This window comes from Diadema setosum, chromosome 8 (assembly GCF_964275005.1).
Source record: "Diadema setosum chromosome 8, eeDiaSeto1, whole genome shotgun sequence".
In the NCBI taxonomy this organism is placed as follows: domain Eukaryota; kingdom Metazoa; phylum Echinodermata; class Echinoidea; order Diadematoida; family Diadematidae; genus Diadema; species Diadema setosum.
The window spans coordinates 32,137,829-32,162,344 of record NC_092692.1 but is presented as its reverse complement, the minus strand read 5'-3'; the positions used below and the strand labels follow the sequence as shown (position 1 = coordinate 32,162,344).

Below are 24,516 nucleotides of genomic sequence, written 5' to 3'. Positions count from 1 at the left end.
ATCAACGGATATAGCATATAAAACACAAGTCAATCCCATCCAGAAAATTAATGTGCGTTTTCAAAGTGGAAACAGGGAAGGGAGTGTAGTCAGCTGTATGTTGTGAAAAGTGTTTGTACCTTTCTGGAAAGCCGATTTATGATAAAAGTAGTATAGTCAATTAATATATATATATATATATATATATATATATATATATATATATATATATATATATATATATATACGTATATGGGTCTAAGCTGGAATGTATCCACGAGCTCTTTATTGTCTCGGTGGGGATGTCAAAACAATGCATCCAAAGTAGTGCATGCGCCCTCACTATTGTGCAAAGCCTCGTGTCGTGAATAAACTCAGGGGCGGGTCCAGGAATTCCGGAAAGGGGGAGCAAAATAAAAATGTAAAGAAAAAAAAAAAGGACGGCGAACGTTCCCCCTTCATTTTTTCTTTTTATTTCTTTAATTTAAAAAAGGGGGCGCGTGCCCGGTGCCCCCCCCCCCCACACACACACACCGATCCGCCACTGTTGTACTGTCGTAATAACAATTTTCTGTCATAACATCAGCAGCTGCTCAAAGCACGTGGCGAGTGACACCGATTCAAGTGTTCTTCAAAGACACTGAGGGTGCTATCATGCAAGCGTGTGTTTTGTCTCACCTCCCTGGTTTAAAGGGACTGTACAGTTCTGGTTGAGGTGGGGATTCATGTTTTGAACATTCCTAAGTGAGATAATGAAAATCCTCTTATGAAATATGAAAGAGCATGGGATTTTAAGAAGGATTCATCGTTTATTTGATGAAAATTGGTTTTCAAATGGCTGAAATATCCAAAAACGTGCTAATAATAAAAGGCGACATGCCACAACTTTATTAGGATCTCTTTGTTTCACCTTGTTTTTTGATATCTCAGCCATTTCAAAACCGATTTTCATCAAATAAACTTTTGATACCCCTTAGAACTGCATGCTCTTTGACATCTCATAGAGTGGTTTGTGAATATCTCGCAAAACGCAAAAGCTAAATCCTCACCTCGACCAGAACTGTACACACCCTTTAAGTGGTGATCTTTTGGGGTGAGATGAAAGCAGGTTTTAACTTTTTGCAAGATAATGGGCGGTTTTCGTAACAAAATATTTTTATTCAAATTTAATAAATACCTTTTCAACAGAGGTGCATGTTCTTGACAACCTGATAAAGCTTGTCCGAGGCTTGTCCGGCATAGCCGCAAGTTGTGGCAATGTCAGACACTAAGCCAACAAGTAATACATGAAAACTGGGTTCCAACAACTGAATTTCATTGAAGAAGAGCAGGTTGGTGGAAAATTGATCAAATTGTGCAATTACAAGTGGCTACATTTATGTTTTCATACTTTAAAGGTGTCTTACCTGTCACGTCCGGAATTCGTTTGCCCGAAATAGTGCATTCCACGCCTACAACACTAGATGTGCCAATAAGATTACGTTTACCTTTTTACAGACATACGTTCTCAGAGACTACAATCAGATACACTAGAGCAAAAAGCTGGAATAAGTTACCAACTTTTATTAAAGAGAGTCCAAGACTGTCATCTTTTAAAGTAAATGCAAAATGTTACAAAAAGTTAAAACATGAATTCCCATCTCAACTGATATATGCAATCCTTTTAACGAGCGACGTGCAGTAGTGAAGTGGCGCGCATACTTAATATTGTACGCTGATGAGGGGGCACTTAGCGAGAGGATTATTCTCCTAGGAAGTGTTGGAATAGAGAAAATGGTTTGTCAGTGAAATGTCTAATACATGACTCAAAACGTCCTGCTTTCTATTAACTTCATTTAATAAACATTTTAGACTTAACTTAAACTTCAAAGATTCATGCAAATGAACATCTTCCCAAGGTTATGTTCTTGTTTTTATTCCTGAGACACATACATGTAGGGCCTACTTGTACATGTATACTTATTGTTACTGAGTACCGGACCGACGATCATGAAGATCTTCAAAGAACTCCACACTCGGGGTTCAATGCCGAGGATGCGTGTATTACACAAAACGCCCTCTATGTTTAGAGACTGTGCAGTCGCTGTGTTGACCCAAAATCAACATACCAGCAAAACAAAGGTTAATTCGTACATCAAACATCGTTGTGAATGGAAATTCATGAATCATGTGTGTACAATGGAGGTCATAAAGTTTTTCTTCTTTTTTGATATCTCTGCTGCTATTAAAAACAAGTTTGGTCTGAACCAAAACTATAATGTTCCCTAAACGTTTCTCCAAGAAGATACCATGCATGTGAAAGCATTTGCACTGATGTGAAGAACACCTCACAACACTCATTATATTCCTCTACTATACTCCATCTCTCTCCTAAGCGTGAAATAACACATATGCATATCCTTATTCTCCCCCTCTCTCTTTTACACACACACACACACACACACACACACACTCCCCCACCTCTCTCACGATCTGATCCATCACTTATCATTTCACTCTTTTTTTATATTACACACATTCTTTTATATTTAGATTAGGCATGATTTAAATTATCTTTTTATTACCTAGGTGTACATTTCACTGACACAATTCAACACCACATGAAAATATGGCACATGACGAGAAAGGAATATCTACAAAACAATAATGAACTTTAATCGCAAAACTATGGCTCTCTTGTCTTGGAAATACCAATGTTAAGATATAATATAGAAAATTGATGGAAAAAAAAAATCAACAAGGACATGGATCAACAGACCAGTCTTGATAAATTGTGTTCATCTTTAAATGTTGTGTAATCAGATGAGAAATAAACAGATGTGATCTGAGACATTAATTATAGCAAAAGTACTTTGTATCATACCTAGAAAAAGAAAAAAAAAATGTTATAAAAGAGACAAAGAATGAGAGAATAGGTATAGAGAATAACGATAAATAATGAACATATTCCATTAGCACCTCTTTGTGGCCGATGAATCAAACAAAGAAATTACACAACAGGAATAATTCTCATCTTCTTTAGAACAAGTAAAATGACAGAACAGACCACATTCCAGGTTATTTACATGCAGGTTTATTTGTATCCTCACATTCATCATCATAAAAGGTGATGAGATACTAGTGAGCACTAGCTGCATTCACACTGGAGTTATCGGTTTTTGCATCGCTATGCAGAAATTGCTTTCATTTGTCAAAGTTCACATAAACTGCTCATGGCAAGTTATTGAGATGCTTATGCCTGGAATGTGATCCCGAGCATTCACGTGCACGGACCTACTGTGGCAAGTTGCATTATGGGATTTTAAAAATTGATAAAGTCTCTGCACGCTGTTCCCACACGCTCTGCACAAGGCAAATCATTGAGATGTTTCAGAAAAATAAATCGGGACCACTTTTCGCATTTTAATGGGATCAGAATAATTGGTTTTGTGTAAATGTGTGTGTGTGTGTGTGTGTGTGTGTGTCCCCCACACACAAATCACCAGTTTTTGCATTGCATTATAAAACTTGTTTTTTAACTTTGGGTGGGTGTGAATGCAGCTAGTAGTTAGGTCAACTGCCACAATATTAGATGTTCATTTTGATGACCCTTCATAATTCAGTGAATGGTTGTCTTATTTTCCTTGTTTGGTCAAGAACCAACTATGGTGAGGTAAGCAATGCCCTGTTTCCGTAATGCCCAACAGTACTGTAAAACTACAAATATTTGCAGCATGAAACTTTCACGAATGGAAGTCAACAGCCTTTCTCACTGCATGAAACTTTAGAAACTTTATGAAACTTTTTAAAAAAAGATAGAGACCGAGAGATATGCTGAGCCCATACACTACTGGTGGTCATAAACACACAACAAAATTGAATGCACACTACAGCTATACTAGCATACATACTGCAATGTGGTACGGTACTTGTACAGTGTATAGCATTGTATTGGCATTCAATACATTGTGTAGAAACACACAAAAAAAAACTTTCTGGCGTTTTGATTTAGCAAATCTTGGCTCCTCGCGAAAGTGTCTGGTACATGTATTATAGTATGCGATATTGACTACAATGCCATCATGAGCAGTGGCACCTTGTGGCAAACAAAGAAAAGTCCCTATAAGTGGCAGTGCTGGTCACAAACTGAGGCACAACAAATTGTGTGTCATCCATGTGAATGTGGTTGCAGCTTACGGCAAACTAGGTCCCTAGGTAGTGGTCAAAATAAATGGCTGCCTCTTGTTGTGTCTCCAGCACCTAGTGGAGCCTTTTCTGTGGTGTTGTCGTGACCTCAGCTTCAACCAATGGTGCCTCTTCTTTGGTGGAAGAAAAATAAAACAGTTGCCCTGCTGCCTGCAACACTCTTCCTCTCTAAGACAACTTTCAACAATTTAAAACATGCTCAAGTTCATGTGACCAGTTCTGATTATTGTATGCGCAGTTGGTCAGACACTGACCATGCACTTACCCATGATTCGAATTAAGTAAGCTATCAGGACTGGCCTAGGGCAATTACCCCATGGGCAATTACCCCACACCCTTTCCCTGACCCTAACCATAATCCTAAATCCTGAACCTAAACCTAACCCTAACCCAAACTCTAACCCTAAACCTAACCCTAAACCTAATCTTTACTCTAACCTTAACACTTACCACTAAATCACTGAACAGAAATTAACTTATCTGGTGCATACACATCTGTCACAAATATCAAACAATTTCTGAAGTCCTTGCACACAGCCTAAAGAACTTATCACAATGTTTTGGACTATGCATTATATCAAACCCCTGTAACTGGTGCATTGGCAATTGATATGATGTGAAAGACTGATGTTTTTTGCCTTTAAAAGAATGCCTTGTCTTAGACATGTCACAGGTATTTGTATAGCAACATGACATTTGTTTGACAACACTAATTCATTATGGAAGGGAACTGTTTTCTTTTTCTTTTCCAAATTTCTACCTCCATTTACCACATAATTGAAAGCATTCTTGATAGTTCTTTTCAAAACAAGAATGAACTATGAATCTCCAATGCCAGTGAATACACGATGACAGTGCTCAATCAATATTAATGCATTTCAAGGTGTAGTATTGCGAGTTTGTCACTGAAAGCAACCACATTGGTAAATTCAATTTGGGAGCATTTTTGTGTAAGCATTTGGTTCAGATATCACACTACTGTAAAAGTGGAAATTTTCGCAGCGTTGAAATTTTCGCACATTTTGCGCAACCACAAACTAACGCGAAAATAAAAGCATGGGAATATTTTTGCTTGCCATATGTTTCCGTACTTACTGTCTTGATTCCACGGAATTAAAAACATGCGAAACTCTTCTTACCGGGCCGAGCGCGAAAAACTAGTTACGCGAAAATATCCACTTTTACAGTAATGATACTCAGAGATTGCACTCAAAATATGCCACCTTCCCCATTTCCAAGGCAACTCAACAGTTGCTAATTTCACGGTGAGAAGTTGCTAATTTCACGGTGCCCTGGAGGAAACCTTTTATTTGTGACCGTTCTGTGACTGGATGAAAAGTTTGGTGACAAAAAAAATCTTCTCCCATCAGTCCGCATCATCAAATTGGCCATCCTCGGTGTCAAATTCCATGTCGTAGACGGGCAGGGAGGCTGGATGGCAGTCAGCAGGCACAAAGAGAAAGTCAAGGACATCTCGACTGGCTGGACTCCTCCTCATCCCCACATGAGTGTACACGGTTGGCTCATCATTACCTTGATGCAGGAAATATGAAACAATGTTTGCATGTGGTGATGAAGACACAGAGACTAGAGAGTCTGAACTTCTTCAAATGTGACCCTGCATCACAAAGGAGTGAATTCTGAAAGAGCAGACTCTTAAGTTTTAAAATAATATATAACTGAATGCAAATGGACTCTCCTAACATATCTAAATATTGGAAAGAAAGTACTTCTTCTGGAAAAGTGTGTACTGAGAAAAGGGGCTGTGAAGTATAGGGTCTATTCAAACACTTAATTTTCTACCACAAGTGCTAGTGCAATGAATGGGACAAAAAGCAGGATGTAAAAGTTCATAGCAACAATGAATGGATTACCAAGTTATGCAGAAATTGACCATGCTCTATTACTATTAACACATTATCTATCCATGACTAATATAAACTTTCAAAGCATTAGCATTATCACTTCTGAAGTTTCAAGAGTTGAAAGTGAATAGTGTATGAAGGGTTTTTAAAAAATGAAAAAATTACTCTAAGACACACCTAATCACACTATTCTATGAAAAGTGTTTTAGGAAAACAGCTGAAAACACAATTTCCCGTTTGTTTCATGATCCCTAACTTTACCATAATGTAGAAGTGTTGCTCTTTCAGAAAACATGAAAAACTCAAGACTGACTAGGTCGACTCGCTTCACCTATTTTGAGTCCTCACACAAATTAGGTGTGTGCAACTTTATGTTGGTTCTATGATGCACGGTCACAAATGCTAAACGAGGTTGCTACAAATTCACTTTCACAGCAATGTTTTATTGTTTGTTGGGATCAGCTGAGTTTACAAACTGCTATATTTCAAGATGGTTTGAAACTTGTGGTTATCTGAATGTATGCACGTGTATCTATATGCATGTGCGATTGTATGTATAGTAAGGATACATCATTTGCATACATGCCTACACAGCACATTTTGAATTGCCTGTTCCTGTTTATTGTGTTAACTGTTGAATCTGATCCCCCCCCCCCCCCCCCCCAACTGGCATGGGCATTTCTTCAGAGAATGTAAGCAGCAGGTGAGACTGAAGCCTTTCAAACATGACAAATCATTGTGCGCATTGCAGATTGTCGTTAATACACTTCCCTGTGCATGACATATTGTCGCCAGGCCATGGGAGTGCGTGTAAGGTTAACAACATTCTGCCATGCGCAGGGAAGTGCGTTCACAACATTCTGTCATGCACACGTTGATCGTCTCTCTCTGTCATGTCTTGCAAAGAATCATCACACAAAACTCCTGGCCACGACAACCCGCTTCTGCAACGAGGGGAATATATGCTGTGCAGCAAATCTGAAACAGCCACTGGGGAATCTCATTATACACGTAGCAAGCTGCTTGGAACTGCTGAAATCTCATCCCTATATCAGGTATCTTGTTATATCAGGTATAAAAAGAAAGGAATCTATATAAGTAATCGCGAGAGCGCAGGCCTCATGTCTTCCTGTGCTTTTTTTGTCAAACTATCTCCTCCAAAGCCATCGGCTCCAGGCCCCCCTCTGGAAATTTGCCTCTCTCTTCCTCTCCCTCTCTCACACACACACACACACACACACACACACACACACACTATCTATATCCTGTACAACTGAGCAGTGGAATGGTTAAGGTATGATTGTTCAATGACAATTCTAAAGAAAAACAAGAGACCCGCGGGTCTAGCGCTCACCCGAGTATCGCAAGTTCACCTTTCACGCAGTCACTAATCTAAATTATTCACAGCTCTACTAAAATTTGACCAGGCATTCTCAAGTAGAAGATGAAAATGTACAATAAAAAAAAAAAAGGGCTCAATTTTTTTAAGATTCCTTAATTTGGGGGGATTGGGGCCCCCTGGGGCCCTCCGGGTGGGGCATGGTGCCCATTTTGATAAATTGAGATCCTGACCCCCTAGGGATGCTACCTGCCAAGTTTGATGAAAATCTATCATGAGGTTTTCAGGAAGAAGATGAAAATGTACAATTCAGGCCCCCATTTGGACCTTCCCAACCCCCCCACCCCCAAGAGGGGCACCCCTGGATCTGCTATGAACAAACCTGAAACTACAGTCATTAATGTACTCACTCATAGTATTATCTTGGCTCTATAACTTCTGATTCTAGAGAAGATTTTTAAAGATTTCTTCATTTCGGGGGGTTTGGGGCCCCCTGGGGGCCCCTTGGGTGGGGCATGGTGCCCATTGTAACAAATTGAGATCCTAACCCCCTAGGGATGCTACCTGCCAAGTTTGGTGAAAATGGGTCATGGGGTTCTCAAGAAGAAGATGAAAATGTACAATTTAGGCCCCATTAGGACCACTCCCCACCCCCCTCCCCTGGGTCCCAAGGGGGGCACCCCTGATTCTGCCATGAACAAACTTGAAACTACAATCATCAATGTACTAACTCATAGTATTAACTTAGCTCTATCACTTCTGGTTCTAGAGAAGAAGATTTTTACAGATTCCTTAATTTTGGGGGGTTTGGGCCCCCCTAGGGAAGAAGATGAAAATGTAAAAAGTTTACGCACGACGGACGACGGACGCCGGACGCCGGACGAAGGGCGATCGCAATAGCTCACTTGAGCCTTTGGCTCTGTCAATAGTCAAGTTTGCCAACATTAGGAATGGATGACAACCCACTTAGATGAAATTGTCGTTGGGTGGGATTTTTTGTCTTTGTTTTCAATGAAGACGTGGTAAAAGAAATATTATTCATGACATACGCCACTATTCAGCTTTTTAATGAAGAGATACATGTAAGATGTGTGTGCGTGGGGGCCAGAAAGGGCTCCTGTATTTTTTTTTTTTTTTCAATGGGCGGGGAGACTGAGGGTGAATGGCATGGGGGAGGGGGAGATATGCAGGGCAAATGTCAATGGCAACCCGTGGATTTCCACTGGTGCTGCTAGTGTAAAAGGAATGGGACCTGCATAATAATGGAGTTCTGTAACACTGTAACAGAAAGTGCACAGTATAGTAGTAAAGCCTTGCACACACAGACACACAGAGACACACACTCAAAAACATGCACACACCACACAGACACACACACACATTATACACTGTACATAATATGCACAAACACATAAACATACACACAGACTTACTGAAAGGATGGCAGTCTTCCTCCAGCTCCATGTCCCAGTTCTCCAGCTCTGCTTGCTGGTCCCCGACCTTTGAACTCTGCACACTGTCCCACTCCACGCTCGGGCTTGCTCTCCCGTCACTGCACAACTGGCTGCCTTCCCTGTCACTCCCTGAGGATGTGTGCAAAGTGAAAACAGTAACATTAACAATAGATACATCTAATACAACAACATTAACAATAGATACATCTAATACAGCGCATTTTAGACTTGAAAATGATTTCAATGCACTATATACAAAACTGGATCAAGTGCAAAATTTAATGATCTGTTTCTTGAGTCATTATCAACTTTTCCTGCAAGTTTCATTAAGATCAATCCGTTCAAAACTTTTTGAGTTATTTTGCTAACAGACAAACAAACAAACCAATGCCATTGAAAACATAACCTCCTTCCTTGGTGGAGGTAATTGTAACAAAATAGAAGATATACCAACAACTAGAAATGTCGCTACGGCGACTGATGCCTCCGCCATAATGCATGATTCTCCCAATAGGTGTATAGTACAATGTCTTGACAATGTGTGATGACAGTTTCACATAACTGGCAAAATATCGAAATAACAGGTTTGTCAGAAATATCTTGAATGTTCACTTTCCACGAACTGGGTTTGCTATAATTGTCTATTAAAGAGTGCAGGTACACATATTTGGGGAATTGAAAATTTTTACTTGACTTCTGACTGACCTTATTATAAGTTTATGCATTGAGTATAATTTTCAAGGTATGAAGAAAGAGTGTAATTACAGTACAAAATATTTTTTTTTTTTCATTTAAACCTGACCTTTGACCTTCTGGCTGGAAATTTCCAAGAGAATCTCCATCAAGTAATAAATGTACATATAATTAAACACTTTTAAAACTAATAATGCAATCATTGCATATACTAGTACACATGTATGAGGGAAATACAGTAGTAACATTTTGAGGAGTTGACCTTGACCTTTGAACCCCTGACTATTGACCCATGACCCCTAAATTCCCTAGATAATCCCTGCCAGTCAGTACATGCATATGTACCATGTTCCATGAAGATACATTGAACCATTTGCGAGAAAAGTGATATTGCAACATTTTCACTTAACCTTTGACCTTTTGACCTTTGACCTTATGACATGAAACTCTCTCTGGAGAATCCTTACGCAGTAGTACATGTCTACACTAAGTTTCAAGAAAATAACTGCGGGCATTGCATAGATATGGGGGAAATAGCAACATTTTTAGCATTTGACCTTGACCTTTTGACCTTTGACCTCTTGCCAATGTCACTAGAATCTACTCAACTAATTGTCCCATCATACATCATCCTTGGACCAAGTTTGGTGAAAGCTGCTTCCTCCAGTTTTGAGTTATCACATAAACAGATAAATTTTAGGATTTGACCTTGATCTTTGACCTTTGACCTCTGTCCGATTTCACTGAAAAACTAATCAAGTAATTGTCCCATCATACATCATCCTCCAACAAAGTTTGGTGAAATTTGCTCCATACAGTCTTGAGTTATCGCGTAAACGGATACAATTTCATGATTTGACCTTGACCTTTGACCTTTGACCTTTAGCCGATTTCACCCAAAATCTTATGAAATCATTGCCCCATCATACTTCATACTTGGACCAAGTTTGGTAAAATTCCAGTAAATATTACTCAAGTTATCGCGTAAACGAAAGCGGACGGACGTACGGACGTACGTACGGACGTACGTACGGACGGACGGACAACCCGAAAACATAATGCCTCCGGCACCACTTTGTGGTGGAGGCATAAAAATTACACAAAATACAATACATTACCCTGCAAAAATTATTATACATGTACGTACCCAAGAGCTCAAAACTGCCAGTACATCTGAGGCTGCGTTCATCATCTTTCCCCTGTTTGAAACGGCTTTCAAAAGCCGTTTCCAAAGCCCTTTAGATACGGCTTCCAAAATAGTTGCGTTTATCAACTCATCGCGAACACGAAAACTGGCCTTGTCACTTTGCAGCTGCATTGCGCAATTTGACTTAGAGGAGAAGGGGTCATATACTGTAACCGCAGTACAAAGCCGTTTCAAAACAGCTTTGCATTTATCTTGCTTCAAAGGGCTTCTAGAAACAGGTTTCTGGAAACCTGTTTCTGAAAGCACAAATTTGCGGCTTTCGAAAAGGCTTTCAGAACCCCATAATCAAAACAGCTTTGCATTTATCAACCCGTAAAAATTCCTTGAAAGCCGTTTGGAAAACCTGTTTCTGCCAAGAAAAAGAGTTGATAAACGCACCCTAACATACACGGTAATTACATAAATAAAGTCAAATCTAACAAAAGTTAAAGAAGAAGAGAAGAAAAGATTTCCGTGAAGCACAGAATGGGACTCTGCTTCTCCCACTCTTTGATAATAATAGCTTGTATACAATAACAATATAAAAAAAAAATGGAAAAAACAACCCAAAATATGCTCACCATGCAACATGTCGAAAAGGTCAGAGTGTGAAATTGGTAACAAAAAACATTTTTTTGTTCCCCCTCTTTTCAGGAGATGGGAATTTCGGCAAAAGAAGAGAACAAAGAACTTTGGCGACAGACGAAAAGAGATGAAAAACTTACCTCCATCCCTCGGTCCCTCGCTAGATCTCATTTCGTCCTCCTCCGGAGCCACGTGGGACTTCCAGATGGAGTCTCCTTTCTTCAGTGCCAGGACCAAAGAATTTGTCTGCGGAGAAAGAGGAAGTCCCTGATAGAAAGGCAACAATCTGAGGTCATGTGAGGTCAAAACCGTCATGAAGGCAGGCCAGCAATGCTATCCAGGAAGAAGGGACAATAGTCAGTAAAATCTGACAGCAATTTGATTCCACGCCATTGTGCTTGTATGTTGAGCCTGTAAATAATATCTTTTACAGCATTAAAGGGATGGTATAGTTTTGGTTGAGGTGAGGATTCAGGTTTTAACTTTTTGTGTGATAATTAGAAACTACTTATATGAAATACTAAAGAGCATACAATGCTAACAGAAATTCAAAGTTCATTCGAGTAAAAAAAAAAGTGTTTTGAAATTTGTGAAATATTCATAAACAAAGCTAAATAAAGTGGTCCTAATATAAGGTGGGACACACCTTCTATTAGGACCACTTTTATGATGGGTGATGTTGTGACAAATGGGACAACTTGTTTTCTTTTTTTTTTCTCTGGTGGCCCATTAGGGTCTCTAAAATCTTCAAATCTTAAATTTTGGAGGCCCGAAAAAGAACTGTATTGACCCAAAATTAATGAAAGACATAACAATTCATTTTGAATCTTACAGTTGCCCGATCGGGCCATGAAAAGATAAATGTGGTGGTCTGACACAAATTTTTAGTGGCCTCGCCCCATCGCCATGGGCGTAAATCCCGGGGGGGATGGGGGGGATATATCCCCCCCTGAAATGGAGGAGGGGGGGATGGCCTGTACAATCATCCCCCCCTGAATTTTGGGGAAAAAATGGAGGAAGCAGAAATGTGATTGTATCAATTTTGGCATATTGCATGACGTTTGTACGCCGGCCTTCAGACAGGTAACAGAGCTGAACAGTATTCTATCTTGTAGGAAAATGTATACATAATTTTCTCAAGCGCTCGCTCGCTTCGCTCGCTCGCGAAGAAAGTAACATCGACATACACTGTAAGGTATGGCTCAGACGTTGACAACGTCAAATAGTATAGGCCTATAATGTAAACATGCTATGACGCGAGTAACTGGGGACCATCTGCAAGATATGTAGGAAAACAAACAAACAAACAAACAATTACAAAAACTATATCGCCATAATTGAACCCCTCCATTTCCTGAATCATTCCTGAGAAACGACAGTGACTGGTGACTCAGTCAGGATACATCTATGAGCATACCCAGGGAAGATCAGGGGCGTCGAATCTATCTGGGGGGGGGGGGGGGGGGCAAAGGGGCATTTGCCCCGCCCCTACGGAAGTGTTTAGGCAGACAAATCATTTATCCCCCAAGCAATTCCCGAGATGAGGACAAATCTCGAACTTTCTTAATGGAAAATTGTCCAAATATCGCCAGAACTATGCACCAGATCGTTGTATTGCAATCATAAACATGCAAAAGCTCCGCTATACAGGATCCCTTTCGATAGACTTTGTACACTTTTGAGATTGACGTATATTTCCCTAATTTATCAAAGAGTGTGCAGCAGATCTTTCACTTAACAAAAGCACCCTCATATGCAGAGGCGTCGATGGGGGGGGGATTGTTCCCCCGTAAAAGTGGGACAAACAAAAGCGAAAAATATAGCTACAGTGTAAAAGTGTGGAGTGTAAAATGTCAAAATTTTAAAGCTCGCTCGCTCCGCTCGCTCGCATTTAATCGCTATGCCATTCTCCTGATGCTGCTGCCTGTGAATGGCAGCAGTTGCGCCCGGTGCGCCCCGGCCCCTTAATTTCCAAAGCGAAAAATATAGCTACAAAGTACAAACGGCAGTTTTTGGACTGTAAAATGTCAAAATTTTGAAGCTCGCTCGCTTCGCTCGCTCGCATTTAATCATTATGCCATTCTCCTGATGTTGCTGCTAGTAATTGCCAGTAGTTTTCGCCCGGTGCGCCCCCCTTAATTTCCAAAGCGAAAAAATACAGCTACAAAGGACAAGTTTTGGGACTGTAAAATATCAAAATTTTCAAGCTCACTCGCTTCGCTCGCTCGCATTTAATCATTATGCCATTCTCCTGATGTTGCTGCTAGTAATTGCCAGTAGTTTTCGCCCGGTGCGCCCCCCTTAATTTCCAAAGCGAAAAAATACAGCCACAAAGGACAAGTTTTGGGACTGTAAAATATCAAAATTTTCAAGCTCACTCGCTTCGCTCGCTCGCATTTAATCGTTATGCCATTCTCCTGATGTTACTGCCAGTAATTGCCGGCAGTTGCGCCAGGTGTGTCCCCCCCCCCCCCCTTGATTTCCAAAACGAAAAAATACAGCCACAAACGACAGTTTGGGGACTGTAAAATGTCAAAATTTTCAAACTCGCTCCCTTTCATTTAATCGTTATGCCATTCTCCTGATGTTGCATGCTGCCAGTAATTGCAAGCAGTTGTGCCCGGTGCGCCCCCCCCCCCCTTTAATTTCCAAAGCGAAAAATATAGCTACAAAGTACAAACGGCAGTTTTTGGACTGTAAAATGTCAAAATTTTGAAGCTCGCTCGCTTCGCTCGCTCGCATTTAATCATTATGCCATTCTCCTGATGTTGCTGCTAGTAATTGCCAGTAGTTTTCGCCCGGTGCGCCCCCCTTAATTTCCAAAGCGAAAAAATACAGCTACAAAGGACAAGTTTTGGGACTGTAAAATATCAAAATTTTCAAGCTCACTCGCTTCGCTCGCTCGCATTTAATCATTATGCCATTCTCCTGATGTTGCTGCTAGTAATTGCCAGTAGTTTTCGCCCGGTGCGCCCCCCTTAATTTCCAAAGCGAAAAAATACAGCCACAAAGGACAAGTTTTGGGACTGTAAAATATCAAAATTTTCAAGCTCACTCGCTTCGCTCGCTCGCATTTAATCGTTATGCCATTCTCCTGATGTTACTGCCAGTAATTGCCGGCAGTTGCGCCAGGTGTGTCCCCCCCCCCCTTGATTTCCAAAACGAAAAAATACAGCCACAAACGACAGTTTGGGGACTGTAAAATGTCAAAATTTTCAAACTCGCTCCCTTTCATTTAATCGTTATGCCATTCTCCTGATGTTGCATGCTGCCAGTAATTGCAAGCAGTTGTGCCCGGTGCGCCCCCCCCCTTTAATTTCCAAAGCGAAAAATATAGCCACAAACGACAGTTTTGGGACTGTAAAAAGTCAAAATTTTCAAGCTCACTCGCTTCGCCCGCTCGTATTCAATCGTTATGCCATTCCCCTGATGTTGCTGCCAGTAACTGCCAGTAGTTGCACCCGGTGCACCCCCTTAATTTCCAAAGCGAAAAAATACAGCCAAAAGCGGCAGTTTTGGGACTGTCAAATGTCAAAATTTTCAAGCTCGCTCGCTTCACTCGCTCGCATTTAATTGTTATGCCATTCTCCTGATGTTGCTGCCAGTAATTGCCAGCAGTTGCACCCGGTGCGCCCCCCTTAATATCCAAAGCAAAAAAATATACAGCCACAAAGGACAGTTTTTGGACTGTAAAATGTCAAAATTTTCAAGCTCGCTCGCTTCGCTCGCTCGCATTTAATCGCTATACCATTCTCCTGATGTTGCTGCCAGTAATTGCCAGCAGTTGCACCCGGTGCGCCCCCCTTAATATCCAAAGCAAAAAAATATACAGCCACAAAGGACAGTTTTTGGACTGTAAAATGTCAAAATTTTCAAGCTCGCTCGCTTCGCTCGCTCGCATTTAATCGCTATACCATTCTCCTGATGTTGCTGCCAGTGATTGACAACAGTTGCGCCCGGTGCGGCCCCCCTTGATTTCCAAAGCGAAGAAGTATAGCTACAAACGGCAGTTTTTAGCATGTAAAAGCATTATGTCAAAATTTTCAAGCTCGCTCGCTCCGCTCGCTCGCATTTAATCGCTATGCCATTCTCCTGATGCTGCTGCCAGTGATTGACAGCAGTTGCGCACGGTGTGCCCCCCTTAATTTCCAAAGCGAAGAATATAGCTACAAACGGCAGTTTTTGGACTGTAAAATGTCAAAATTTTCAATGTAAAAAGATTTCACCGTGGGAGGGAGAAACCCCCTACCATACCCTCCCCCCCCCTCGCTTGCTTCGCTCCCTCACGATCTCATAACCGCTCCCCCAAGATCAAATCCTGTCTACGCCGGTGATAGGCCCCACTATTTAGTAGGCCTTCGCAGTGATGTCGCACAGGCGGAACAAGAGCTGAAATACCACGATTTAGTCATTCAATAATATATTGTGAATATTTCATTTTCTATTGGTTTTTTAAAGAAAAAACAAACAAAAATTTCACCAAAAGTGTGCACCAGATCGCTGAATTTCAGGTCTGAAAATGCAAAATCTTTCTCGTGTGGGAGAGGGACCCCCCCCCCCCCCCATACACACCCTCCCCCCGTTAACCCGGTCGCTCCGCTCTCTCTCACAGATATTTCAAAAACAAAAAATGTCTTCATACTTTTAAGGTCTGAAGTCATCTGACAAGCAAAAAAAAGCAACAACAAGAACAAAAAGTCTTCATATTTTTGCTGCCACTTTCCACCCACTTTATATTTCATGCAAAAGAGTGGGACATCCGATTCCTGTAAAGTGTGCGTGTGTGTGGGGGGGGGGGGGAGAGAAGCTTCTCCCTCCCCCCTCCCCCCCCCCCTCCCCCCAAGGCTGCGCCGGTCCGGTTATGGGCTTGTAAGCGTGGTGATGGTGACCATCCCCCCCACTCCTCAGTACGGATTTACGCCGTTGCCCATCGCTATAGTCCAAGCCCTGATATAAGTCAACTTTAACACGCAGTGGCATTTTACCTTTAAAGACATAGTAGTGTTTAAACGGATGTATTCTCTTCCTATCAGCTCCCATAAGGTACATGTAATTAAATGCTACACATAATTACCATCAATAAATGTACTTCCTGATTTGCGTTTTGCGTGACAGTGTACGATTTCATACTGATGAGGGAGTGAACGACTCAGGTGTGAAATTACATCGTCAGTGTGTGTTTCTACTGAACGATAATATGAGGCAAAGCGAAGTTATGTAGGTAATGCATGATTTTTTTCCACAGTAAAAACACATTGAGTAGTGGGTGATTTGAGGTGATCTGTTATCCACCTTTTTAGGTGGTCAATGTGAGGTAATGACAGGGAAGATTTTTCGTAGAAACAGAGCAGGTAAAGAAATTTGCACTGTGCCGGAAGTCTTGAATTCTTATTACCAGGAGATTTCATGCCTTATTTAACTGATCATCACAACACAGCAGCTGCATCAAACTATACTACACTGTACAGCCCTGTGTAAATTTTGTGTCCCTGCCTGGTTAGCTCTATCTTGACTGATTACACATGTACCTCCTCATGACGCAGTGCGCACACAGCCTACATCTGTGACCTTATAAATGCGCATCTTCCTGGTTCACCGCACTTTGCATGTTCCCTTGCTTTACCCTGCATGACCTTGTATCCCACTGCTCAGTAGACACAGTTTAGGTAGTACAGTCAACTTTGTCTATGTTGAATCTATTTGGACTAAGAACTAGCTTTGACTTAGAGAAAATTTGATCAATGAGGGATGAAATCAATAGAATAATAGGACTTGAAAAGACCTTCAACTTTATAGGTGATCATTCGCCTCATGCGAGGTTGACTTAATTAAGCAAGGTTGATTTTAGTAAATTTTGATTTGATATGATTTGATTTTATTGGTTTCTGCATTATCATTGTACATGCACATGCATGTACATACATACATTGTTGGTGCTATACATAAACATCAGTTGTCAACTAAGTTGTTTTTTTTTTCTTCATCGCCTTTACAATGTACAGCAAAACGTATCAGCAATACCATGAATAACACAGATAGAACGGGCACAGCTTAAAGGGGATGGCTAGTAACTGATCAGTGGGAATCAGTGGGAATGCTGGGGAATGGTTGTTCCAATCCTTGTGGGATTCATTTTAGAGTACATTATATATCTATTGTTGTGTGAAAATCATTTGCTTCAGAATGGTCTCATATTCAAGTAATGTGCACTTCAATGTTTCCAGGTTAGCATGCCTGTACAGTGTCGGGGCGATCGTTACTAGGCGTTTTCATGTCAGCCCAATAAAAATCCAAGCTCGAGATATTTTTCGCGATCGCATATTAGCGCGCTATTTCATTTCCTATTCACATCAACCCAAACATTATCAAATAGCGCGCTAGTTCGCATTAATTATCCCGCTATTTCGGAAATTTCCCGAGTTGGACTCGAGAAATTTTCTCTATCAATTAGCGCGCTAATTTGTATTCACATTATCAAATAACGCACTATTTCGTGATCGGGTTAATTTCCCAAGTCAGAAAATAACGTGCTATTTCGAAACATCGGGCTGATGTGAAAACGCCTATTGACCCGTTAATGATCGCCCCATCACTGTACAGGCATGCTAACATGGAAACATTGAACTGCACATTACTTGAATATGAGACCATTCTGAAGCAAATAATTTTCACACAACAATAAATACATAATGTACTCTAAAATGTCAGCCCAATAAAAATCCAAGCTCGAGATATTTTTCACGATCGCATATTAGCGCGCTATTTCATTTCCTATTCGTATTAATTATCCCGCTATTTCGGAAATTTCCCGAGGTACAGGCGAACAGTTTTTTCACAAAGGAATTTCATGTATATAACTCAAGGAACTACTGGTGACAAAAATTCACAATGATGTGAGGTAATATGTGGTGTCCAGTCAAAACACACTAAAACTGACCAGTTGATTACCCTCCTCCTCGGAGTAAGAAACCGTTGTCCGGACAAATTTGTGGATGCCGTCCTCGGGGTATTTGGCTTGGCTGTCCAGCTGATACACCTCCGGGATGTCCAGTTCAAAGTTGTTCTGGAAGTGAGTAAAAGATCAAAACCTGTGAGCTTAGCCCATTCATTGCCAGTAGGAGCATGCACTGATTGAGGCATCTGTCTTGAATGGAACAGACTATTATTAACCTGTTGAGGACGAGTCCTGAGTTTATACTCAGGCGAGTGTTACTGGGAAATGTGTCTTTTTTGTAGCAAAATAAGCCCGTCCTCAATGGGTTAAAGGGGAATGACACCCAAATACACATATGGAGTGAATGAATGCAGGAATATTAGTAAAACACACCTGTGAAAGTTTCAGGAAAATCAGACAATCCATTCAATAATTATGCACATTTAGAGTTTTTGGTGCCAACATGATGGGATTTGGATGAAACTTGCAGGAAAGGTTGAGAATGACACAAGTAACTAACGATTAACTTTTGGTAGTGATCCGAGAAGTTTGGGGGAATTTATGAAGGATTTTTGATATTTTGGCAGGTAGGCTCAATGAACTTTGGAGTTCAGCCTGCGCGAATTTGAGGTTTTCATGCGCGCACTAAAGTGCGTGCTCTAGTTTCTGCTGGGGCGAGGCGTGCCACGCATCTGAGGGTTTATGACGTAACAAAGGCTTCTATATTGGTAAATCGGCAATTTTTCAGTGGGTGGAAATCACTGATCTCTCTATGGAAGAGCAAAATCACAGTGGAAAGTAGTTGCTTGGCGGAGGTCTGCGCTCTCAGAGTGCTTTTCTAGTTTATAAAGTACTTGTTACTGACACATGTTCAGGGTGATATAATTGTTTGTAGTCAGCAGCCCCCACCCCTCCTCTCCCCCCCCCCCCCCCCCAAACTCTGATCCATGCAATTTGCATTGTGGCATTCTGATACCTCAAATACACAACATGCCTAACTTTCCACTCACACCAATGTGTATTGTCACTTCACCACAGTCACTGGTTTACGTATCTGTAGGATTCATCCACTCACATCGTCCAGGGCGACTCTCACGAGGTTGGTCAGCCTGTTGAGACATGCGGGAAACTCCCCCAGGAGATTCTGCACAAGGTCCAGCGTCTGAAGATTTGCTAGGTCACTGAACGATGGCGGCAAGTCCCGCAGCTGGAAACAGAGTTAGATGACAAAGTGGGGGCGGGGTACAAGAAGGAAAAATGCTTAAAAAAAAAATCATATACCAAAAAGGGAAAGAGTAAGAGTAAGAGAGAAGGGAAGAGAGAAGAAATTTTATTGTTTTTTTTTAAATCTTCCATTGTGATGGAAATCATTATTTCATACAGCTCATCAAAAAGTATTTGTGGCTGTGTTTGTCACTTTGTTTTGTGTCCTTTAATGTTTTGTTGTTTTGTTGTTTCCTATTCTTCCTGGAAACAGAACAAATAAATCAATATAAACATTGTATTACACACCATTGTGAAAAACTTGTTACTACTTGAATCCTACAAAACACAGGGATAGTTACATCGTATAGAATATCAACAACAAAGAGAGGTGCACACGGTAATAGTAATAGCTATTTTTTTTTAATATATCGAGCATTTCACACTTGTTAAGTATCTCAATGCGCTGTAAAGATTATCATTACCCCGGTCACTGGATACATTACTTCCCATCAGCACTAATCGTGCTCACTATCCACTCCCTGGGAAGCATTCCAGCCAGTTGCAGCCATTTTACAGGCCCGCAACTGCTAATCAACCAACATAAACTTTCTCATCCTATCGGTAAATTCAGGCAGGTAAGAAAATTTGCACCGTCAGAGTACATTGTAATTGATGGACATATCATAACACACTAAGAAAAGTATGAAATATGATAGGATGAATACTGAGAGAGATGAGACATATATATTTACAGCATGAAAGAAATGCCAAGAAAGAAGGGTTCCTTTGATCAGGCAGGGAGGATTCATTCTTTTCATTTATTCATTTGTTAAGCTTTGCAACTACTTGCAACAAGTTTAAGTAAAAAGATGTTTATGGTACTACAACTGTATCAAAGTACCAGTCATGACAGGATTAAGTCACATTTCAATATATTTTATGTAGGCCGTCGTCGATAGCTGCATCGCCTCTAAACTCCTAAATTCATGACTGATCCTGGAATTTGCAACACATTTCAAAAGATCAAAGTTGATATTAATATCACAAGCTGGTATTCTTTTATCAAATTTAAAAGTAGATATAACTATCTTTCAACAATCACATGTGCGTGAAATTCAGTGTTGCAAATTTAAAGATGAAAGGTGATAAAATCTGCAGCAAAAAAATCTCCCTGTCTTTCACTAGTTAACCAGTCTCCACTGACAGCATGACGAGTCAGCCAAACCTGGTTGGTGTTCAGCCGTAACCTCTCTAAGGACCTCAGTTGGCCAAAGTCCTCCGGCAGACGCTCGAGGTGGTTCTTGGACAGCAGGCAGGTCTTGAGGGCAGACAGTCGCACAAATGATGCGGGCAGCTCTCGGATGTAGTTCTGGCCGAGGTCGAGGTACTCCAGGCTCTGCAGGTCCCCGAAGCTGTCAGGCAAGCCGTGCAAGAGGTTTTCGTCCAGACGGAGGTGTCTAAGAAAGCAGGGGTGGGGGAAAGATTGTACCAGATGATGGCAGACGGTGGTCAAAAGGTGTCCATTTCTATCATTACCAAAACAAATAAAGAAAATGCCTACCCACATATTTCTCAAGTTAATATTTAAGTTCTGTCCTCTGATAATAAGACACTTCCGCATTGAAGTTTTGAAGACTGCCCCTTTCTGACTCCTGTCTTAATCATTTTAGTAAAACCTGCATAAATTACAAATAAACAACAACAACAACAACACTGGAACAGTCAGTACTAAGAAACAGAGGTGTAGATATGATTACTCCCTCCTTTATCTATCCATGAACTATGCTGGTATTCCTCAAACTTCACTCTCTGTAACACAAATACCTTAGATTGCACATGTCCCCAAACGAATTTGGCAGGCGGGAGATGCGGTTGCCATTCTGGAAGGCTTGTCGCTCAATCTCCATCTGGTGGCTGCCAAAATGGAGGGTCTGCACTTGTCTCAGGAGTCCCATGCTGGATGGCAAGTGTTGCAGGTAATTCGCACCAAGGTCCATATTTCTCAGGGAAGCACCACTCACTGCGCCAAAGTCCTCCGGAAGCTCATCATCAATGTAGTTGTTGCCGAGGTGGATTTCCTGGATGACGCCCAGCTCTGCCATCCATGGCGGGAACTTCTTGAGGAGATTGTCCAAGGCAGAGAACTTCCGCAGGGAGGTGGAGGCGCTGGCCAATCGCGGGGAGAGCTGGGAGAGGAAATTGTTGGACACGTCCACGTAGCACAAGGAAGGCAGGTCCCCAAAGCTGTCCGGCAAGTCGAGGAGCTTGTTCCTGCTGAGGTTCAGCACACGCAAGTTTGTGAGACCACCAAAGTTTTCTGGCAGATGCTCAAGATTGTTTTCTCCCGCCTCCAGTACGCACAGATTCTTCAGTTCACCAAATGTGCTTGGGAGGTCAACAAGTTGATTGTCCTCCAGTGTCAGATGACTAAGGGTCTTCAGCTGGCCGAGATCCTGATGCAGGTGTTTGAATTGATTACCAAGGAGATGAAGCTCTAGAAGCTTGGGAAGCTGGTAGAGAGAGGCGGGCAACACAGAAATCTCATTCTCATTCACAGACAAGGTCCTGAGCTCCTTGAGGTCACCGAGGCAGGAGGGTAACTGCTTGAGGTTGTTCCCAGACACACTAAGAACTTGGAGGAAAGGCAGGGTATCAGCTAGTTCAGTCGGAAGGCTCGAGAGGCTGTTGTAGTCAAGATTCAGTTTGGTCACATTGCTCAATGTACCATTAAGTCTGAGCGCACTGATGTCAAAAGTTAATAGACCTTGTGATTCCAAGTCCAAAGTTTCTGTCTCATGTGAGTCACTTATCATATGATCAGAGGAAAAAGTCCTGTACCGGTACTGCATTTCTTCAGGTCCAGGCATAGTACCTACAGGTATCAAAATTGACATTTTCAGGGCTATGATTCCAGTATAAACACAGAATGAAAAAAAAATAAAAAAAAATCATCTAGATCCAAAAATGTCAAGCATCAATGCATCGGGTATTTTGTAATTGGCCGAGTCAATTTCATTTGTACCAATCAATGTGTAGCCTCCACTACATAAAAGGGATAAATATTCAGCACAATGCGTCAAACACACAACAGACAATGAAAGCAGTCAACGCAAACTACAATTATGTGGTCATACACATATCCCAATCACAACACCGACTCTCGACACTGTAAGACAAAGTTTCTTGTATAAACACAGCGTACGGAGATGAATGAAGACAAAGACAGTGTCATACGGTTTGCAAACCAGCAAACCACTAGAAAAGCACTGGGAAAGTGCAGACCTCTGCCAAGCAGCTCGTTTCCACTCGTGTCATACATGCATGCTGGAAATAGCCTAATTTCCTTACAGCGGCATTCACATACAATGTATATGCAAAATAAACTAAGAGAGATAATGATCACAATCCAATTCTTAAGACAATTTGAATACATGGATGTGAATCCCACTATCATCCGCTTCCTGCATGTCGTGCTGCGAGGCACCTCAATCACAGCGCAGCCATGAGCTTATTGCACATACGCAAATCTCAAATATGCACACCTTGAACTCCATTAAGTTCACTGACCATATTTGCCTAAGAATAGTAAAGATTTTTAAAAAAATCCTTCAGAAATTCATAATTCCTGGATGACTACTAGTACTACAATTTCTTCATCTGTTCCATGTGTCGTTTTTAACTTCCTGCAATACAAGTTTTCTCAAGTTTGTTTACAACTTCTTGAGTTATTTGCAAACAGAAATAACAAACAAACCAATGTGAGGTAATAATTAAGTTCATAACATTGAGACCTCTTGTGTAAGTGAAATGCAAGTGAATATTTTTGATCAATCAATACTATCATGCTACTCCTATTGCATCATCTATTCATACCATACAGTACTTAATTGTTAGGTTAGAATCAACATATAATTGAAGGGGTCGGTGCAATATAGTGCTAACCCACACAATAGTCATTTTGAGATAATCGCTGTTGAATGTTTGAAAAGCCCATACATTGTACATTAATAAAACATGAATGCATGCATTTTTAACCATCTTATTGGTTGAATTCAAATATATTTTCACGGAGTTTAGAGTGAAGGATGAGGATTATGAAAATGCATGTAACTCAATTTTCACAAAGGTGTGGGTTAGCACTATATTGCACCGACCCCTTCAATTATCACAATGTTATCAAATTGTATAATGTGTTGTCTTCCACTAAAGTAATACATTCACAAAGAAATGTGAACTCATAGACCGATGGTGGCGATATTTGAACAGGTCAAATGAAGGTATAATTTCTTTAGTACCGGTGCGGTGGTATCCCATCATATCAGATACAGAGCCTAAGGACTGCATGATGATGCTTGGACACACGCTCAAATTATCATTCGAAACACAGTTAGGCCCTACATGTTAAACTAAAGATCTAACATATGTACATGTAAAAGAAAAAACTTCAAAGCCCTCATGCACGTTCATACACCTCGTCTCTGTCTGCACTAGCCTAGCCCTAGTGACTAGTAATTCAACGTCAATAATGTCATTAATGTCTATGCCGAATACAGATAAATTATTACAGGATTCGAAGGCCTGGAAAGTTGGAATATGCCGAGATGAGGCACTTGTGAATTTATCATAATGCATGGTATAAACTCTGACACAGTCAGTCTGTATTTGAGGTCGGGAATCATTTGCTATGTGAATTGTTACAGAATCAATTCACACTTTTAACAGAAAGACCCACTAACGTTACATGTAGTGACATCAAGAGCTAGGCCGGAAAGAGTGCGAGTACAACGTCAACGAGTGCAGACGTTACGCCGGAAACACTACATGCATACGCGAGGATATATACAAGGGACTAAGCACTAATTTGTTAGTAATGTTGGTCGGTAGAATTCTCCGTCAAATTACCTGAACTCTTTCAGCTCCCAAACAGAAAGTCAAAAATAAGAGTAATTAGAGCTAGAATATTGGCACAGATCTTACGTAACTCCTACAACCCTGCGTGATAACGGGTCTCACATTGATTGTGAGTTTACACTTGTTGCAGGTGCCAGAGAGGGTCGCCGTTGCAAAAGACGTGCACATATTCACAGTGC

The 24,516-nt window shown here is 41.0% G+C and overlaps 1 protein-coding gene across 1 annotated transcript; it reads right to left on the bottom strand.

Annotated features, from left to right (window-relative positions):
- Nucleotides 1-2,613: 2,613 nt before the first annotated feature.
- Nucleotides 2,614-24,455, bottom strand: LOC140231781 (uncharacterized). The gene is made up of 8 exons (XM_072311937.1): nucleotides 24,329-24,455; nucleotides 21,251-22,298; nucleotides 20,652-20,883; nucleotides 19,296-19,427; nucleotides 18,224-18,349; nucleotides 11,427-11,532; nucleotides 8,802-8,951; nucleotides 2,614-5,697 (listed from the first exon to the last, which is right to left on the bottom strand). The coding sequence occupies exons 2-8, from the start codon at nucleotides 22,291-22,293 to the stop codon at nucleotides 5,531-5,533; spliced, it is 1,956 nt and encodes a 651-aa protein (XP_072168038.1). The 5' UTR covers nucleotides 22,294-22,298; nucleotides 24,329-24,455; the 3' UTR covers nucleotides 2,614-5,530.
- Between the last annotated feature and the right edge of the window lie 61 nt (nucleotides 24,456-24,516).

What these genes read in the sequence shown, in the direction of transcription:
- LOC140231781 (XM_072311937.1), bottom strand. Translation starts at nt 22,293, where the DNA reads ATGCCTGGACCTGAAGAAATGCAGTACCGGTACAGGACTTTTTCCTCT. An exon ending in TGAGAGTCGCCCTGGACGAT is followed by an intron (nt 18,350 to 19,295) that starts GTGAGTGGATGA and finishes ACTCACTTCCAG; the next exon opens with AACAACTTTGAACTGGACAT. An exon ending in CGAGGGACCGAGGGATGGAG is followed by an intron (nt 8,952 to 11,426) that starts GTAAGTTTTTCA and finishes ACACATCCTCAG; the next exon opens with GGAGTGACAGGGAAGGCAGC.